The sequence below is a fragment of the Oncorhynchus masou genome, chromosome 31, assembly GCF_036934945.1.
Source record: "Oncorhynchus masou masou isolate Uvic2021 chromosome 31, UVic_Omas_1.1, whole genome shotgun sequence".
NCBI lineage: Eukaryota > Metazoa > Chordata > Actinopteri > Salmoniformes > Salmonidae > Oncorhynchus > Oncorhynchus masou.
This window is the reverse complement of record NC_088242.1, coordinates 47541755-47563427: the sequence shown is the minus strand read 5'-3', so window position 1 is coordinate 47563427 and position 21673 is coordinate 47541755. Positions and strand designations below refer to the sequence as shown.

Sequence of the window (21673 nt, the reverse complement as noted above, 5' to 3'; positions counted from 1 at the left end):
CCTCAATAAGGCTCTCTTCTGCCTCTGCGTGGTGGCTCTTTGACATTGCATGCATGCTGTTGCTATTATAATGGTTTTCTGGCTGCTTCCTCTCCTCTACTTTATGACCTCCCTCATCTCCTCTTTTCCAGGAGTGATAGTCCAGTTCTCCAACAACAATGGAGTTCAGTGGCAGTTCCTACGTGAGCTGGACTTTGGTTCCTTCCTGGATTCCCAGGTGGTCACCATCGAGCTGCCTCCACCCGCCAAGACTCCCTACACTGTGTTCCGCTGGTGGCAGCCACAGCAGGGTGAGGCCCCCAACCCCTACATGGATCACAGGGACACACCATACAGTCATTGAGCCATCCATACAGTACCTTCAGGGACCCATGTAAAGAATGTGTATAAAGCAGAGGCCACACAGTGTATCCTTCAAAAAGGGTGAGCCATACTCTATCTATCTCTCCCTCTTTGTCTCCTCTTCTCTCTCTCCCCTACCTCTCTCTCTCTCTCTCTCTCTACCACTCTAGGTAAACACTCAGCCCAGTGGGCTCTGGATGATGTTCTGATCGGTATGAATGACAGCTCCAGGACTGGCTTCCATGATAAGTTTGACGGGACGTCTCCCCTGAGACACAACTGGTACCGCATACAGGGGGGAGAGATCACTGTAGACTGTCTGTCTCTGGACACTGCTCTGTCCTTCAACAGCGACACCACTGGCAGTGAGTTAAACTACAGTACACACATACACAGACAGGGAAACGGGAGATGTCACAGTTGTCTGTCTGTCTCTAGACACGGACCTCTGACCTCTGATGCCACAGACAGTGTGTCCTCCTACTGCACGCAGACATGCACACTACACACCCCTTTCTTTAATCCGGGCCTCAATGATTTAGCCTACATGGGGAAACAGGAAACTAACAGAACTACTGCCGATCTTGAGACTGGTATTCACACCATACCATCAACATGACACGGTCAACTCCTACATCACAAACAACCCAGGCTGCATTGAATCAGCCATTTTACCATTTCCACCTTATGGCTTCTGAATTGTTAATGGCAGCAGCCTTGATTTAACATCCTGGTTTGTATTTATGTGTGCATCAAGCTGTGAGCAGATTGACTTTGTGCAAATATTACATTACATCCAGTCCCATCTATTACCCCAGACATAGCAAGAGCAATTTTCCAACGTATCTATAAATATTACAGCCCACTGTTAAATGTGATGTGTATAACCATGAATGTGGTTTGTTTCACTGCCATCTCAGACTGTGTGTAGGTTGTTACTAAAGTATATATTTTAGATCAATACTCATAGTTTACCTGATACCCAAACCCACCTATTGTTTACCACAACTTCTTTTTTGACCACGTGTGCCACTGCGCTGTCCAGTTCTCACAACGTAAAGATCCAGTTCTCACAACTCTAACCCGTTAAGGCCCTCTCTTGACCATCTTGTTAGATTACTTGTTAGATATTACTGCACTGTCGGAGCTAGAGGCACAAGCATTTCGCTACACTCCCTTAACATCTGCTAAGCAATAAAATTGTGTTTTATTTTATTTTATTTGACCTTGTCACTGTCTCTCTCCCTGCAGAGAAGCCGCGGTATGCAGAAAGCTGGGACTTTGAGGTGTCAGGCTCCTCCTTCCTGCAGTTTGAACTGTCTATGGGCTGCAGTAAGGTTGCCACCTCATCCCACGGTGTCAGGCTGGAGTACTCCACGGGTAACAAACTCTAATAACCGTCATGGATGATCCTTTATAAATGATTATAAATTACAGAAAAGTCAACAGAAAACTTGTCTAGATCCAGGTGCTGGTTTTGGCGGGAACAACTATTATTAGAAAACAACAGGCCAGCCATTGCTGGTGTGCGGTTTTTATTATTGTTTTTAAATTCTTATACATGCTTATAAATATTTACAAATGCTTTTTACATGGTTATAATTTATACAAATGCTCATGAATAGTAATTATTATAAATGGTTAGACATTTTTTCAAATATTTACTGAAAAGTTGAAAAATGGTTCCTAATGTTTATACATGGAAGTTATTAAAACGTATTACCACCCCACAGACTGTGGGCGCCACTGGACCCTGCTCACCCCAGAGTGTGTTCCACCTGCCATCGGCTGTGCCGGCTACACCATGAGCTCAGTCTACACCACTACACAGTATAACCGCTGGAGGAGGGTTACGGTGTACCTGCCCAGCGCTGCCAAGTATGTGTGTGTGGTGTGTGCATGCGTGTTTCTGCATGCTTGTGTGTATATGTGTATATTATTAGTTTGCTTAGTGGCACATCAGAGCTCGTCTCTTTAAAATGTATCCTTGTGATTTGAATATTCCAGTCATAAACAAAAGGATACTATTTAAGCATTGTAATATAGTAACACTTCATTTGAACTATCCTTCATATCCCTTTATAATAATGCCATAAACATGTCATTAAGATTAATAGCATGTGTTCTATTCTGTGGTTGTAGTTCTCCCAGAACTCGGTTCAGGTGGCTCCAACCCCACTTCATCCCTGGGGCGGACGGTTGGGCCTTGGACAACGTGCTGCTGGCCCCTGGCTGCCCCTGGATGTGCTCTGGACACGGACTCTGTGACAACGGATGCTGTTTGTGAGTTACACAAACATACACACACACACACACTGTGTCACAGTATTTAATGTTGAGCTCAGAACTTTTGCATGGAATTTACTGGAACTGTGTTATATTATATGTGAAACCCATAGGGGGTGCTGGGGGTTATTTATATATATATATACATTATATCACAAAAGTACCCCTCACATTTTTGTAAACATTTGAGTATATATTTTCATGTGACAACACTGAAGAAATGACACTTTTGAATCTTGTCAGTCTATTCATGCAAGAAATTGCCAAGAAACTGAAGATCTCGAACAACGCTGTGTACTACTCCCTTCACAGAACAGAGCAAACTGTCTCTAACCAGAATAGAAAGATGAGTGGGAGGCCCCGGTGCACAACTGCGCATGAGGACAAGTATATTGGAGTGTCTAGTTTGAGAAACGCCTCACAAGAACTCAACTGGCAGCTTCATTAAATAGTACCCGCAAAACACATTTCATGGGAATTTTGCAAGAACATTCCTGTGTCCAGTTTTCTTTTTTCATCATTATACAGAGCATTAGGAAAGTATTCAGACTCCTTCCCTTTATACACATTTTGTTACGTTACAGCCTTATTCTAAAATGGATTCAATTAAATGTTTTCCTCATCAATCTCCAGCAACTGGGAGATTTAGTCAGGATCGAGAGACCTGCAGAGAACGATCTGCAGAGAAAAATGGGAGAAATGTTGTGTTAGCTAATCCAAGTTTATCAGTCTCAACGTCAGCAGTGAAGAGGTGACTATGGGATGCTGGCCTTCTAGGCAGAGTTGTAAAGAAAAAGCCATATCTCAGACTCGCCAATAAAAATAAAAGATTAAGATGGACAAAAGAACACAGACACTGGGACAGAGGAACTCATCCCGGAGTCACCAAATATGTTCAGACGTAATTTTGGCTCGGATACCAGATTTAGCCTATGCCTGGACGAACAACGCTTACTATGGATATGAAATAAACAGTCACCTCACCTGTAACCCCCACCCTCTAAACAGGTGTGACCGGGGTTATGGCGGGGCCCATTGCGTGCCCTTGGCCCCCCTCCCCTCCATTCTGAGAGACGACTTCAACGAGAACCTGGCGGCGGAGCAGTGGCCCGAGGTGTACGGGGCTGAGAGGGGGACTCTCAGTGGGGAGCCCCTCAAATCTGGAACTGCACTAATCTTCAAAGGGGTATGGGTTCTATTGTTTAATGTGACCTATACTGTACACACATTTAAGTGAAAAAGACCTAGATAGCAGATAGAGAAGACGCACGCATGCACACACACTTGTGCACACACACAAACATACAAACTCACACATTATCTGCCGAGCAGACTTAATAAGTGTACTTTATCATTGATTATAAACTCAGAAATAAAAGAAACATCCTCTCACTGTCAACTGCATTTATTTTCAGCAAACTTAACATGTGTAAATGTTTGTATGAACATAACAAGATTTAACAACTGAGAAACTGAACAAGTTCCACAGACATGTGACTGACAGAAATGGAACAATGTGTCCCTGAGCAAAGGGGATTTCAAAATCAAAAGTAACAGTCAGTATATGGTGTGGCCACCAGCTGCATTAAGTACTGCAGTGCATCTCCTCCTCATGGACTGCACCAGATTTGCCTGTTCTTGCTGTGAGATGTTACCCCACTATTCCACCAAGGCACCTGCAATTCCCCGGACAATCCTGGGGGGAATAGCCCTAGCCCTCACCCTCCGATCCAACAGGTTCCCGACGTGCTCAATGGGATTGAGATCCGGGCTCCTCGCTGGCCATGACAGAACACTGACATTCCTGTCTTGCAGGAAATTACTCACAGAACGAGCAGTATGGCTAGTGGCATTGTCATGTCAGGATAAGCCTGCAGGAAGGGTACCACATGAGGGAGGAGAATGTCTTGTTTAATTTTTTTATTTCACCATTATTTAACCAGGTAGGCTAGTTGAGAACAAGTTCTCATTTGCAACTGAGACCTGGCCAAGATAAAGTATAGCAGTGTGAACAGACAACAACACAGAGTTACACATGGAGAAAACAATAAACAAGTCAATAACACAGTGGAAAAAAAGGAAAAATAAAAAAAGAGTCTATATACGTTGTGTGCAAAAGGCATGAGGAGGTAGGCGAATAATTACAATTTAGCAGATTAACACTGGAGTGATAAATGATCAGATGGTCATGTGCAGGTAGAGATACTGGTGTGCAAAATAGCAGAAAAGTAAATAAATAAAAACAGTATGGGGATGAGGTAGGTAAATTGGGTGGGCTATTTAATGATGGACTATGTACAGCTGCAGCGATCGGTTAGCTGCTCAGATAGCAGATGTTTAAAGTTGGTGAGGGAGATAAAAGTCTCCAACTTCAACTATTTTTGCAATTCGTTCCAGTCACAGGCAGCAGAGAACTGGAAGAAAAGGCGGCCAAATGAGGTGTTGGCTTTAGGGATGATCAGTGAGATACACCTGCTGGAGCGCATGCTACGGGTGGGTGTTGCCATCGTGACCAGTGAACTGAGATAAGGCGGAGCTTTACGTAGCATGGACTTGTAGATGACCTGGAGCCAGTGGGTCTGGCGACGAATATGTAGCGAGGGCCAGCCGACGAGAGCATACAGGTCGCAGTGGTGGGTGGTATAAAGTGCTTTAGTAACAAAACGGATGGCACTGTGATAAACTGCATCCAGTTTGCTGAGTAGAGTATTGGAAGCTATTATGTAGATGACATCGACGAAGTCGAGGAACGGTAGGATAGTCAGTTTTACTAGGGTACGTTTTGAGGCCTGAGTGAAGTAGGCTTGTTGCGAAATAGAAAGCCGATTCTAGATTTGATTTGGATTGGAGATGTTTGACATGAGTCTGGAAGGAGAGTTTACATTCTAGCCAGACACCAAGGTACTTATAGATGTCCACATATTCTAGGTCGGAACCATCGAGGGTGGTGATGCTAGTCGGGCTGGCAGCAAACGGTTGAATAGCATGCATTTAGTTTTACTTGCGTTTAAGAGCAGTTGGAGGCCACGGAAGGAGTGTTGTATGGCATTGATGCTCTTGATACTACCCATCCCGTATCCGGGATCGTGAATACAGCCTCAGACTCATTAGCATAACGCAACGTTAACGATTTCTGAAATCGCAAATGAAATGAAATAATATGCCTGCTCTCAAGCTTAGCCTTTTCTTAACAACACTGTCATCTCAGATTTTCAAAATATGCTTTTGAACCATAGCAAATCAAGCATTTGTGTAAGAGTATTGCAAGCTAGCTTAGCATTTTGCGTAGCATTTAGCACGCAACATTTTCACAAAAACCAGATAACCAAATAAATAAAATAATTTACCTTTGAAGAACTTTGGATGTTTTCAATGAGGAGACTCAGTTACATAGCAAATGTTCAGTTTTTCCTGAAAGAATCTTTGTGTAGGAGAAATCGCTCCGTTTTGTACATCACATTTGGCTACCGAAACGAACCGAAAATTCAGTCACCAAAACGTCAAACTTTTTCCAAATTAACTCCATAATATCGACCGAAACATGGCAAACGTTGTTTAGAATCAATCCTCAAGGTGTTTTTTCACATATCTCTTCATTAATATGCCGTTCGTGGAAGCCTGCTTTCGTCTCAGAATCCCATGGAAAAATACCAGCAGCTGAAAATGACGCACCAATTTCGACGGAGGACACCGGGCGGACACCTGGAAAATGTAGTCTCTTATGGTCAATCTTCCAATGATATGCCTACAAATACGTCACAATGCTGCAGACACCTTGGGGAAACGATAGATAGGGCAGGCTCATTCCTGTCGCATTCACAGCCATATAAGGAGACAATGGAAAACAGAGCCTCAAAAATCCTGCTGATTTCCTGGTTGCAGTTTCATCTTGGTTTTGCCTGTAGCTCCTGTTCTGGGGCAATCACAGTCAATATCTTTGCAGTTCTGGAAACTTCAGAGTGTTTTCTTTCCAAAGCTATCAATTATATGCATAGTCGGGCATCTTTTTGTGACAAAATATCTTGTTTAAAACGGGAACATTTTTCATCCAAAAATGAAATAGCGCCCCCAGAGTTTCAAGAGGTTAAATAGCACAGTGTCCAAGGAAGGGCCAGAAGTATACAGAATGGTGTTGTCTGCATAGAGGTGGATCAGGGAATCGCCCGCAGCAAGAGTAACATCATTGATATATACAGAGAAAAGAGTCGGCCCGAGAATTGAACCCTGTGGCACCCCCATAGAGACTTCTAGAGGACCGGACAACATGCCCTCCGATTTGACACACTGAACTCTGTCTGCAAAGTAGTTGGCGAAGGCTACCGAGTCTGCCGATAAGAATATGATGATTGACAGAGTCGAAAGCCTTGGCCAGGTCGATGAAGACGGCTGCACAGTACTGTCTTTTATCGATGGTGGTTATGATATCGTTTAGTACCTTGAGCGTGGCTGAGGTGCACCAGTGACCGGCTCGGAAACCAGATTGCACAGCGGATAAGGTATTGCGGGATTCGGGATGGTCAGTGATCTGTTTGTTGACTTGGTTTTCAAAATCCTTAGATAGGCAGGGCAGGATGGATATAGGTCTGTAAAATTTTGGGTCCAGAGTGTCTCCCCCTTGGAAGAGGGGGATGACCGCGGCAGCTTTCCAGTCCTTGGGGATCTCAGACAATATGAAATGGAGGTTGAACAGGCTGGTAATAGGGGTTGCGACAATGGCGGCGGATAGTTTCAGAAATAGAGGGTCCAGATTGTCAAGCCCAGTTGATTTGTACAGGTCCAGGTTTTACAACGCTTTCAGAACATCTGCTATCTGGATTTGGGCAAAAGAGAACCCGGGGAGGCTTGGGCGAGTAGCTGCGGGGAGGGGGGCTGTTGGCCCGAGGTTGGAGTAGCCAGGAGGAAGGCATGGCCAGCCGTTGAGAAATGCTTGTTGAAGTTTTCGATTATCATGGATGTATCGGTGGTGACCGTGTTACCTAGCCTCAGTGCAGTGGGCAGCTGGGAGGAGGTGCTCTTGTTCTCCATGGAATTTACAGTGTCACAGAACTTTTTGGAGTTAATGCTATAGGATGCAAATTTCTGCTTGAAAAAGCTGGCCTTTGCTTTCCCTGACTGACTGCGTGTATTGGTTCCTGACTTCCCTGAAGAGTTGCATATCTCGACTATTCGATGCTATTGCAGTCCGCCACAGGATGTTTTTGTGCTGGTCGAGGGCAGTCAGGTCTGGAGTGAACCAGGGGCTATATTTGTTCTTAGTTCTGCATTTTTTGAACGGAGCATGCTTATCTAAGATGGTGAGGAAATTACTTTTAAAGAATGACCAGGCATCCTGATGCTGTGATGCTGTGATACACTGCCTCAGACCATGACGGACCCTCCACCTCCAACTCAATCCTGCTCTAGAGTACAGGCCTCAGTGTAACGCTCATTCCTTCAACGATTAACATCACCCCTGGACAAAATCGCGACTCGTCAGTGAAGAGCACTTTTGGCCAGTCCTGTCTGATCCAGCGACGGCGGGTTTGTGCTCACAGGCGACGTTGTTGCTGGTGATGTCTGTTGAGGACCTGCCTTACAACAGACCTACAAGCCCTCAGTCCATCTTCTCTCAGCCTATTGCGGACAGCCTGAGCACTGATGGAGGGATTGTGCGTTCCTGGTGTACCTCGGGCAGTTGTTGTTGCCATCCTATACCTGTCCCGCATGTGATGTTTGGATGTACCGATCCTGTGCAGGTGTTGTTACACGTGGTCTGCCACTGTGAGGACGATCAGCTGTCCGCCCTGTCTCCCTGTAGCGCTGTCTTAGGTGTCTCACAGTTTGGACATTGCAATTTATTGCCCTGGCCATATCTGCTGTCCTCATGCCTCCTTGCAGCATGCCAAAGGCACGTTCACGCAGATGAGCAGTGACCCTGGGCATCTTTCTTTTGGTGTTTTTCAGAGTTAGTAGAAAGGTCTCTTTAGGTTCAGTTTTCATAACTGTGACCTTAATTGTCTGTAAGCTGTTCGTGTCTTAATGACCGTTCCACAGGTGCATATTCATTAATTGTTTATGGTTCATTGAACAATCATGGGAAACCGTGTTTAAACCCTTTACAATAACGGTCTGTGAAGTTATTTTGATTTTTACGAATTATTTTTGAAAGACAGGGTCCTGAAAAAGGGAAGTTTCTTTTGTTGCTGAATTTATGATCTTGATTTCTCTTTCCGTTTTGCTTGATTTGTAGGAAGGTCTGCGTATGTTAATGTCTAGGGACATGGACTGCACCAGCACTCTCTACATCCAGTTCTCCTTCAAGTTCATCACTAAGGGTAGGTCTCTTTTTCACATACAGTACATTCTGGCTATATCTGCTTACCATTTATGTCTGCAAAACTACTTTTAATCTTTACTTTGTGTCAGTGTTTTGTAGATATGTTATACTGTTAACTGTGTGTGGGTTGCGTTAACTCTGTGTTCTGTTCCCAGGTGTCCCAGAGCGCTCCCACTCGGTGCTACTACAGTACTCTGTGAACGGGGGGATCAGTTGGCTGTTGTTAGATGAGTTTTACTTCCCTACTTCCACCGACACGCTGTTCATCCACCTTCCTCTGCCCACCAGTGCCCAGACCAACGCTACCCGCTTCAGGCTCTGGCAGCCCTACAACAGCGGTGAGTCGTGAACACACACAGTGAGTCTATGGTCCGTTTGTCTACACAAGAAGTGTGTGCTTGTACACTCCACTTCATGGATTTAAAGGAATGGACTGGTGTAAGGAAATGGTGGAAACTTCATCCAATCCAATGCTTTTAATGCAATGAGGGTGTACATTTTTGGGTGAAGAGTAGCGAATCGAATCACAGCCAAAGACAAAGTTCAAATACACTCATACTTACACTATACACACATCTCAAAATAATGACATACTGTATGAAGGCTATATGTGTTCTGTCCTACAGGTAAAAAGGAGGAGGTGTGGGTTATTGATGACCTGATCATCGATGGCAGCTCGCTCAACAACCCTCCTGTAGTCTCTGACAGCTTCGAGGGCGGACCCCAGGATTACAACTGGCTCTTCTACCCAGGAGGCAACACTGGACTCTACTGCCCCTACCAGAAGAGTGGCCTGTGAGTAGCTCTACTGGTTGTACAACCCTTTAATGCACTGTGAACACACTGAACCTTGTACCTACAATCCTTCATCTCTGTGTGCCTCTAAGATGTCAATTCAACATATGTGCTTCTATGCCAAAATACAGTAAATTCAGGAAGTTAACTACCATTTAGTTTACATATTCATAAAGGCCCAGTGCAGTCAAGAAATGTGATTTACCTGTGTTTTATATGTATTTCCACACTATGAGGTTGGAATAATACTTTGAAATTGTGAAAATTATGATAATGGCCATTTAGTATAATATCTGCTTGAAAAGACAGACTGAAATTTGAGCCTGTTTTGGTGGGATGGAATTTTGGTGGCATCACCAGGCAGTAAATCAGAAAGACACTTCCAAACGTCTCTGCCAATAACAGCTAATTTTCAGTTTTCTCCTCCCCACTCGGATGACTCCCAGACAGTACTAGCAAAATTCTTACTTCAGAAATTTGTCTTTGCTAAGAAGCTATTTTGTTAATTTATGTCAATTTTAATTTAATTCAATCACGGTAAGTTACTTAATTGTTACACAATATGTTTTTGATATTGATATTTTGTTTTTGAAACGGCTGCATTGTCTCCTTTAACGTAACATTTCTGTTTAATTCCTGAATTGATTAAATTGAGTTGGACTTGATCCCAATCCTACTGTAAAGGACTGTAAGATAAAATACTTTGTCTAATGTATGTGTGTGTACAGGGAGGATGATGAGTCTGCCATGGTGTTTGTCTCCAGTGAGTTGGGAGAACATTCCATAACCACCAGAGACATTGATGTCAATGAAAACACCATCATACAGTTTGAGGTATGAAGAGAAGAGAGAGAACAGACTGATTGGTTGGGAAAACAGTGTGGGAAAGAAAATCAGTGAAGTATAAGAGGAGAGGAATGGGGAAAGAGGAAAGCGGAACAGAGACAGAGAAATTGAGTTGGACAGAGAAATACTGACGGAAAAGATAAGAGGATAAAGAATGAGAAAATGTATCCTAATTTAAAAGTGGAGGTGCCAAAGGGTTTTCATAAAGACAATGACTGATTTATATGACTGATTCATATTCATAACAAGTTATTATAATTACTATTCTCTGTGATACATATGAACGTGGGCTGTTTAAGGATCATCATTATTTTATAATAATTCATCACAATATAATTATATGAAAAAGAAAACAGATGTATATTGAATATCTAGAGTGGTCTTGTTGATGCAAACACACTAATACTAATAAGTGAGTAGTATATCAAATAACTACAGTAATCTTGCTGAAGCAAGAACATTAATTAATATATTACTGCATAATGTTCATAATTATACTATTAATACTTTATAATTTAACAACAATTTAAAAATGTTTCCTGTTTATATTTCCTGTGTTGTGTTTCAGATGTGATCTTTATAATGATAATGACAATAACATAGTAATAATAATTTATTAATTTGTTCTCAGATCAACGTAGGCTGTACGGCAGATTCTTCCTCCTCTAACCCAGTGAGACTGGAGTTCTCCAGGGACTTTGGGGCTACATGGCATCTCCTGGTGCCCCTGTGTTCGGGGGGCCCCCAGCCCTCATCCCTATGCTCCACAGAGCTGCACCCCGCCAGCGTCTACTACCCCGGGACAACACAGGGCTGGAGGAGGGAGATCATCCACTTTGGAAAGCTCAGACTCTGCGGGTGAGAGACTACAGGACATAGAAGAGAGCCTAACTAATATGAAAACCATCCAATTGAAACTTCTCAAATGGCCAGTTAACATATAGGAATGGGCCAAAATTCTCCCAACTTATTGTGAGAAGCTTGCGGAAAGCTACCCGAAACTTTTGGTCTAAGTTAAACAATTTAAAGGCAATGCTACCAAATACTAATTGAATACTAAAGGCCGCTCAGCAAGGAAGAAGCCACTGCTCCAAAACCTCCATAAAAAAGCCAGAATACGGTTTGCAACTGCACATGGGGACAAAGATCGTACTATGTGGAGAAATGTCCTCTGGTCTGATGAAACAAAAATAGAACTGTTTGGCCATAATGACCATCGTTATGTTTGGAGAAAAAAGGGGGAGGCTTGCAAGCTGTAGAACACCATCCCAACCGTGAAGCACAGGGGTGGCAGCATCATGTTCTGGGGGTGCTTTGCTGCAGGATGGACTGGTCAACTTAGAGTGCGAGCAAGGAGGCCTACAAACCTGATTCAGTTATATCAGCTCTGTCAGGAGGAATGGGCCAAAATTGTGGGAAGCTTGTGGAAGGCTACCCAAAACGTTTGACCCAAGTTAAACAATTTAAAGGCAATGCTACCAAATACTAATTGAGTGTATGTTAACTTCTGACCCATAGGGAATGTGATAAAATAAATACAAGCTGAAATAAATCATTCTCTCTGCTATTATTCTGACATTTCATATTCTTTAAATGAAGTGGTGATCCTAACTGACCTAAGACAGGGAATTTCAGGAATTGTGAAAAACTGAGTTTAAATGTATTTGGCTAAGGTGTATGTAAACATGAGACTTCAAATGTATATACGGTCGTGGCCAAAAGTTTTGAGAATGACACAAATAATAATTTCCACAAAGTTTGCTGCCTCAAATCAAATCAAATTTTATTTGTCATGTGCGCCGAATACAACTTACAGGCTCTAACCAATAGTGCGGAAAAAAAGGTGTGTGTGTGTGTGTGTGTGTGTGTGTGTGTGTGTGTGTGTGTGTGTGTGTGTGTGTGTGTGTGTGTGTGCGTGTGTGCGTGTGTGTGTGTGTGTGGATAAGTAAAGAAATTAAACAACAGTAAAAAGACATTTGAAAATAAGAGTAGCGAGGCTAAAAACAGACACCGGTAAATCAGGCTTATTGATGTAGTATGTACATGTAGGTATGGTTAAAGTGACTATGCATATATGATCAACAGAGATTAGCAGTAGCGTAAAAAGAGGGGTTGGCGGGTGGTGGGACACAATGCAGATAGCCAGGTTAGCCAATGTGCGGGAGCACTGGTCGGGCCAATTGAGGTAGTATGTACATGAATATATAGTTAAAGTGACTATGCATATAAGATAAACAGAGAGTAGCAGCAGTGTAAAAGAGGGGTTGGGGGGGGCACAATATGCAAATAGTCTGGGTAACCATTTGGTTACCTGTTCATGAGTCTTATGGCTTGAGTGTAAAAACTGTTGAGAAGCCTTTTTGTCCTAGTCTTGGCACTCCGGTACCGCTTGCCATGGGGTAGTAGAGAGAACAGTATATGACTGGGGTGGCTGGGGTCTTTGACCATTTTTAGGGCCTTCCTCTGACACTGCCTGGTGTAGAGGTCCTGGATAGCAGGCAGCTTTGCCCCAGTGATCTACTGGGCCATACGCATTACTCTCTGAAGTGCCTTGCGGTCGGAGGCTGAGCATATACCAGGCAGTGATGCAACCGGTCAGGATGCTCTCGATGTTGCAGCTGTAGAACCTTTTGAAGATCTCAGGACCCATGCCAAATCTTTTTAGTTTCCTGAGGGGGAATAGGTTTTGTCGTGCCCTCTTCACGACTGTCTTGGTGTGTTTGGACCATTCTCGTTTGTTCTTGATGTGGACAGCAAGGAACTTAAAGCTCTCAACCTGCTCCACTACAGCCCCGTCGATGAGAATGGGAGCGTGCTCGGTCCTTCTTTTCCTGTTGTCCACAATCATCTCCTTAGACTTGGTTACTTTGAGGGATAGGTTGTTATTCTGGCACCACCCGGCCAGGTCTCTGACCTCCTCCCTATAGGCTGTCTCGTTGTTGTCGGTGATCAGGCCTGCAACTGTTGTGTTGTCTGCAAATATACTGATGGTGTTGGAGTCGTGCCTGGCCATACAGTCGTGGGTGAACAGGGAGTACAGGAGGGGACTGAGCATGCACCCCCCTTGGGAGCTCCAGAGTTGTGGATCAGTGTGGCAGATGTGTGGCTACCTACCCTCACCACCTGGGGGCGACCCGTCAGGAAGTCCAGGATCCAGTTGCAGAGGGAGGTGTTCAGTCTCAGATTCAGTGTCTTCAGATATTTTTGTCAGTTGTTACTATGGAATACTGAAGTATAATTACAATCATTTCATAAGTGTCAAAGGCTTTTATTGACAATTACATGAAGTTGATGCATAGAGTCATATTTGCAGTGTTGACCCTCTTTTTCAAGACCTCTGCAATCTGCCCTGCCATGCTGTCAATTAACTTCAGGGACACATCCTGACTGATGGCAGCCCATACTTGCATAATCAATGCTTGGAGTTTGTCAGAATTTGTGGGTTTTTGTTTGTCCACCAGCCTCTTGAGGATTGACCACAAGTTCTCAATGGGATTAAGGTCTGGGGAGTTTCCTGGCCATGGACCCAAAATATCAATGTTTTGTTCCCCGAGCCACTTACAGTAGTTATCACTTTTGCCTTATGGCAAGGTGCGCCATCATGCTGGAAAAGGCAATGTTTGTCACCAAACTGTTCCGGGATGGTTGGGAGAAGTTGCTCTCGGAGGATGTGTTGGGACCATTCTTTATTCATGGCTGTGTTCTTAGGCAAAATTGTGAGTGAGCCCACTCCCTTGGCTGACAGGCAACCCCACACATGAATGGTCTCAGGATGCTTTACTGTTGGCATGACACAGGACTGATGGTAGCGCTCACCTTGTCTTCTCTGGGACAAGCTTTTTTCCGGATGCCCCAAACAATCGGAAAGGGGATTCATCAGAGAAAATGACTTTACCCCAGTCCTCAGCAGTCCAATCCCTGTACCTTTTGCAGAATATCAGTCTGTCCCTGATGTTTTTCCTGGAGAGAAGTGGCTTCTTTTCTGCCCATATTGACACCAGGCCATCCTCCAAAAGTCTTTGCCTCACTGTGCGTGCAGATGCACTCACACCTGCCTGCTGCCATTCCTGAGCAAGCTCTGTACTGACCCCGCAGCTGAATCAACTTTAGGAGATGGTCCTGGCGCTTGCTGGACTTTTTTGGGCACCCTGAAGTGTTCTTCACAACAATTGAACCGCTCTCCTTGAAGTTCTTGATGATCCGATAATTGGTTGATTTAGGTACAATCTTACTGGCAGTAATATCCTTGCCTGTGAACCCCTTTTTGTGCAAAGCAATGATGACGGCACGTGTTTCCTTGTAGGTAACCATAGCTGACAGAGGAAGAACAATGATTCCAAGCTCCACCCTGTTTTGAAGCTTCCAGTCTGTTATTCGAACTCAATCAGCATGACAGAGTGATCTCCAGCCTTGTCCTCGTCAACACTCACACCTGTGTTAACGAGAGAATCCCTGATATGATGTCAGCTGGTCCTTTTCTGACAGGCTTTTGGGGGATTCAGTTCATTTGCATGGCAAAGAGGGACTTTGCAATTAATTGCAATTCATCTGATCACTCTTCATAACATTCTGGAGTATATGCAAATTGTCATCATACAAACTGAGGCAGCAGACTTTGTGAAAATTAATATTTGTGTCATTCTCAAAACTTTTGGCAACGACTGTGTATGTTTATATAAATATATATTCACTGAGTGTACCAAACATGAGAAACACATTCCTAATATTAAGTTGAACAGCCATTATTTGTCAAAAGCATTCCACAGGGATGCTGGCCCATGTTGACTCCAATGCTTCCCACATTTGTGTCAAGTTGGCTGTATGCCCTTTGGGTGGTGGACCATTCTTGATACACACAGGAAACTGTTGAGCGGGAAAAACCCAGCAGCGCTGCAGTTCCTGACACTCTCAAACCGGTGAACCTGGCACCTGCTACCATACCCTGTTCAAGGGCACTTAAATATTTGGTCTTTCCCATTCAGTCTCTGATTGGCAGAGATACACAATCCATGTCTCAATTTGCTCAAGACTAAAACGTTTTTTTAAACCTCACCTCCTCACCTTCAACTACACTGATTGAAGTGGATTTAATTAGTGACATCAATAAGGGATTATAGCTTTCACCTGGTTCGTCTGGAAAGAGCAGGTGTTCCTAATGTTTTGTATACTCAGTGTATAGATCCCTTTCTCTCCATCTCTCTCTTCTTCATCATCTTCTTTTTCTTCTCTCTCCTCTCAGATCCATCCGGTTCCGTTGGTACCAGGGCTTCTACTCCAGCGGTTCATCCCCCCCTACCTGGGCTTTGGACAGTGTGTACATTGGCCCCCAGTGCCAGGACATGTGTAACGGACACGGGTCATGTGTGAGGGGTACCCACTGTGTGTGTGACTCGGGATACTCAGGACCAGACTGCTCACAACCCGACACATCCAACCCTGACTTCCTCAAGGAAGACTTTGAAGGTAGGCAGTGGGTATAGAACTGGAAGATAGTGTATGGGTTCGGATAATGGCTTCATTAACCCTGCCTGATCTTAACACTTACAATTAAGCTAACCTTGCTGGTGGAATATACATTTCCTTGAATGTGCAAGAAAACACAGATTTCCACATAAAAGCAGAGGGTGTGTGTGTGTGTGTGTGTGTGTGTGAGAGAGTGAGACAAGTAGACAGTCACTGTATCTGTGTTGTTCAAACACAGTGTTCAGATATTGTGTTTAGACATCAGTACTGATATTGATCAGATGATCTTTTGAGAACTGGATGGATGTGATTAATACACTTGTGGTAGAAAGGGCTCCTAAGTGTGACAAAAGATGTTGTTGTGCGACCAGGAGTTTTATTTTGGCAGTGTCAGGACCCGGTTGCAAACCTGGGTCTCTGGAGTGAGAAACAGTCACTTAACCAACTGAGCCACGAATAGTCAGCAGAAACCAGAAGATGAGGCAGACACAGCAGTACTTAAGACGATGTATTTAATAAAGTAAAAAGGAGAAGTCCTTCAGTACAAAAATGGCAAATCCAAAAGGTGGTAGGAATAGCACAAAAAGCCTCAAGAGATACTCAAAAACAAAAACAGAATTCCACAAGAGCATCCACCGGAATCGACAAGAATACACAGAACACTAGGGCTGGGTGCTAACATACAAACACAGAGCACAGAACTGAGGGAAACTAAGGGTTTAAATACAATCAGGGGAAAACGAGGCACAGGTGCAAATAATAATGGGGAACAAGGGAAAAAACATAAGGTCAAAAAGCACAATGGGGGCATCTAGTGACCAAAACCCGGAACAACCCTGGCCAAATCCTGACAGGCAGCATATAATAATTGTTATAATGATAAGGGTTCGCTGTACCATTGTTTCTGAGTGCCCTAGAGAAACAATCAGGCACAGATTCATTAGCGTCATGGTTACACCATTACTGCAGCGAAAACGGCTTGTTTTTAACCCCACCAGGTCAAAGGATCTGACCCATATTACCTGCTCAACATTTGTATCTGGGACCACATTTTACATTAATAAACTGCTTGCACAGTTCAGTCATGTTACCTCATTGTGTGGGACTTCTTCATCCCACTCCCACCCACACATGCAGCTTTTCATACCGCACTGGATTCCCACTTGCAAGAACTGGTTCCAAACCCGCAGTCCTGCATTTTAGCATGTGACGCAGCTCACTTGCCAGCCAGGTCCCAGCAATTGTGGGTCCTGTAGGCAATATCAAAGTGCTCAAAAATACCCTAAGAACTAGTTTAAATTACCAGAGGTTCTCATGTAGACCAATATATCGTATCTATCGTATTACTGGGATATATCAACAACTAAGGTAGACGTAGTTTGTAGCGAGAAGAGTTGGAGAGGCTTGCACTTTCACCTGACCTACATTTTATAGCCTTCTTTTTAGGAGTGGGACGATTTTCTGATGGAGACAAACATGGGTGATCAATATTTATTTATAGGAAATGTAGTAAACTACAGCCTGATCATATTTAGGATGTACATTTCCTTGGAATGATAACCGCCCTGTGCTTCCCCTGCCCATGCAGGCTATAGCCTGCTCTATTTAATTGAGACCACAAGCGTACCTGATCTTGCACATGTGGCTACAATGGGAAAGTAATTCTGCTTTGAAAGTTGATGAACTTGTAAACTCACTTTTGAGAAAACCGTCTTTCAATGTTTTGGTACTACTATTGGAGAGCCCTTCTTTGTCTACACCCGGTCAGCATTGTTCACACCCTCTTAAGCCTTAGCCCCATCCATCTCTTTAAGGGTTGATCCAACCGTTCTGTACTAACATGCCAGCTACTTCCAGATATCTAAGAGAGAGAGAACAGCTCACTGAACATTAATTGCCCTATCGCTCTGTGGTTTCACGTTCAGAGCGCACAATGGACGCTCTGGCCAATAAGTAGGATTGTTCTGAAAGCTCTGACCTCAACTACAGTCAAGCACCCAACTAACTGGCTAATATTGGCTAGCTACTTCCAGAAACATAATGAGAGAATACCCCCACTCTGACCATTTTTACTCCCCCTAGCAGAACTGGTTAAGACATGCAGCTAGCTAGCTAAACAATGGACCATAATCACAACTCATGACGTTGCTACCCTGCATGAATCTGCAGGTAGCTAACCACCAGGTTCTATTGCTATAACTAGTCAAACAAATGTGTCTGAGATACAAAGAATAAGATCATACACATAACGTTAGCTAGCGACCCAGCCAGCTAATGTTAGCTAGCTAACAGTACATTTGAATTTAATCCACTTTCTGTCTCCTGTCTGATGCCATGCTTGGTTGCCGTAGTTTGACAATGTTATCCATACTGGTGTTTTCTCCTTCTCTTTAGCTATCATACTCCAATTCCACTGATTTCAAAACTCGCTCCTCCAGAAAACGGAGAGCATGCACATAACGTTAGCTACCGAGCGAGCCAGCTAATGTTGGCTAGCTAATAATACACTTTAACTTGACATTAGGTTTATGCAGTTTTACTACCCTATATATTTTTTAAAGACGTGTTCGATGCTATTACCTAAACATACTGGCCATCTCCAATTGACAGATGCGTGCTTTATGGTAGACCAATTCAAACTCATCTCTCGGTATGTCCAGCCCACTCATTATTTCAGCCAATCATGGCTAGCAGGATAGCTGTGATAGGAGAAAACATATGGCTCAACAACATTGTAGTTACTCCACAATAATAACCTGACAGAGTGAAAATAAGGAAGCCTGTATAAAATTAAAATATATTCCAAAACATGCATCCTATTTGCAACAAGTCACTAAAGTAATACTGCAGTAATACTGCTTTGAGGTAAATCCAAATTAACACATTACTGAGTACCACTCTCCATATTTTCAAGCATAGTGGTGGCTGCATCATGTTGTGGGTATGCTTGTAATCATTGAAGACTGGGGAGTTTTTCAGAAGAAAAAAGAAACAGAATTGCGCTAAGCACCGGGAAAATCCTAGAGGAAAACCTGGTTCAGTGTGCCTTCCACCAGACACTGGGAGATGACTTCACCTTTTAGCAGGACAATAACCTAAAACACAACGCCAAATCTACACTGGAGTTTCTTACCAAGAAGACAGTGAATGTAACAAGTAACAGTTTTGACTTAAATCGGCTTGAAAATCTATGGACTACCTGAAAATGGTTGTATCGCAATGATCAACAACCAATTTGACAGAGCTTGAAGAATTTTGAAAAGTATACTGGGAAAATGATGTACAATCCAGGTGTGGAAAACTCTTAGAGACTTACCCAGATTGTAACTGCTGCTAAAGGTGATTCTAACATGTATTGACTCAGGGGTTGAATACTTACCTAACCAATACATATTTTTATTTCACTTTTACGTTACAGAGTATTTTCTGTAGATCATTGACAAAAACAGACAATTAAATATATATTTAATCACACTGTGTAACACAACAAAACTTGGAAAAGGTCTTTATGAAGGAAATGTAAATCTCATCATTTGATGTTTTGATAGTTTGGTTTCCCAAGAGACTCCATAGGCCAGCATAGCTGACCTAAATTGTAAATATAGAAAGACGGAGTTGCCTCGTAATGTGTATGTATCTTTCAAATATTGGAATGTTCTCAAACAATTACTATCCATGATATCGGTGCGGGTACGGACTCCACAGGACCATTGGGGGGGATGCAAAAGGTCGCCATCCTGATCGCTAGGCATTATTGTGAAATATTGGATCATGAGCATGCCATTTTGATTCCCAGTAATAGGACAATTTTTTTTAGCAATAATAGGACCAAAGCACAGTTTACATGGTTTAAGGAATATATCAGTGAAGACAACCTCTTTCACAGCAATAGGAGACACCATATTTCATTCTTTATTCAACCAGGGGGCAGAATAATCCTGCAATTAAAAGTTTGGTACGGATAGTCTTCCTATATCTTTCCCTTTTTGTAAATGTGGGATTGTTTACCTTGCAATATACATGTTTTAACCGCACTGTGAATTGTATCCCAGTAGCCAGAAAGGGGAGCCATTGGAAACATTGAACTACAGAAATTCAGCCGTGGAAATATTAATTTTAATAACATATATTTTGCCGGTTAAAGCAACTGGCAAAGTACTGAGGTCGGATTGAATTGATTTGAGCGTTCTGTTGAAGTTTCTGGAAATGGTTTTATCTAAAGAAGGAAATATATATACTCACAAATATTTAAAACGGTAATGATTGGGATACAATAAATAGAGATAGAATCCTCCAACAGGTTCTTGATTTGGTTAGATTCATTTTATAACTTGAGATGAAGCTGAATGTATATTTGATCTTCAATGTGATTGAAATACATTATCTAGATGTAGTAAAATATTGTCTGCGTATAATGAGATTAAGTGATCAGTAGATTTGAGAGAAATTAAAATAAAAAATAAAAATTGAAGAATTTCCTGGGCTAGGAGTTCCATGGACAATGAGAATAGCAGAGGCAAAATTGGATCACCTAGTCTGCTGATTCCAGTGATTCTTAATGAAGCAGAGCAGATATTGCCTGTTATAACTATGGTTGAGGGGTTGGAATATAATATTTTAGTCATATTAATGAAATTGGAGACAATTCCCACATGTTCCAAGACAGATCAGTGATATGACCATTTGAATCTATCAAAAGCTTTTTCTTCATCGAGAGATAATACAGCCTTTCTAATGACGCATCTGTATAAGATATGTAATGGTCGACAGAGGTCATCCGAAGAAAAAAGCTATTTAACAAACCTGCTTTGGTCCGTGTAGATCTATTTGGGTAAGTAAGTCTCGAGACGGCAAGACAACATTTTGGGAAACAGTTTAATATCTGTGTAGGGGGCGATAGTGAAAACACTGGGTGGCATCCTTACTTAAAGAAAATTAAAAGTTAAATGAGTGCCTTTCACCCAAAATTAACAGCTGTATTAATAATCAGAGCAACAGTGGAACTAATTGATTCCAACATTTTAAATAAACCTCAGAAGGAATACTGTCCCATTGAGGTAATTTGTCTTTATTCGTGCTATCCAATGCCTTTTTGAGTTCATTGAGAGAGATTTGGTCTCCTCTGTTGAAAGGAGGAGTTTATAATTTTTTGGTGTGGCTTGATGTGGATTTACAATGAGGTGTACAGTTCTTTATACTGTATGAAATTGGAGACAATTGCTTAATTAATTTGGTTTCTGATAATAATTTGTCTGTTTCAGCTTCAATAGTCGCTATACTTTTTGAATTTTTGAATTTAACCTTTATTTAACTAGGCAAGTCAGTTAAAAACAAATTCTTATTTACAATGTTGGCCTACCCTGGCCAAACCCGGACGACGCTGGGCCTATTGTGCGCCACCCTATGGGACTCCCAATCACAGACAGATGTGATACAGCCTGGATTTGAACCAGGGACTGTAGTGACGCCTCTTGCATTGAGATGCAGAGCCTTAGACAGCTGCACCACTCGTGAGTGAATTGATAATTACTGCGTAGAATGTTGGCCAGTAAACGACTGGGACAATTACCATGGAAGAAATGGTTGAGTCTTACTCAATGGATGGTAAATTCTGCTTTCTGTCTA

At 42.8% G+C, this 21673-nt stretch overlaps 1 protein-coding gene across 4 annotated transcripts in view; it reads left to right on the top strand.

Moving 5' to 3' along the window:
* LOC135524034 (reelin-like) overlaps positions 1–21673 on the top strand; it is a 298396-nt gene that overhangs the window by 240121 nt on the left and 36602 nt on the right. For all 4 annotated transcript variants that reach the window (XM_064951167.1, XM_064951168.1, XM_064951166.1 and 1 more), the window contains exons 33-44: positions 132–290; positions 513–707; positions 1594–1722; positions 2076–2220; positions 2485–2625; positions 3637–3814; positions 8858–8942; positions 9100–9282; positions 9571–9739; positions 10468–10573; positions 11217–11443; positions 15825–16048. In XM_064951167.1, coding sequence (XP_064807239.1) covers positions 132–290; positions 513–707; positions 1594–1722; positions 2076–2220; positions 2485–2625; positions 3637–3814; positions 8858–8942; positions 9100–9282; positions 9571–9739; positions 10468–10573; positions 11217–11443; positions 15825–16048 — 1941 coding nt within the window. The remainder of the gene's footprint in view (positions 1–131; positions 291–512; positions 708–1593; positions 1723–2075; positions 2221–2484; positions 2626–3636; positions 3815–8857; positions 8943–9099; positions 9283–9570; positions 9740–10467; positions 10574–11216; positions 11444–15824; positions 16049–21673) is intronic.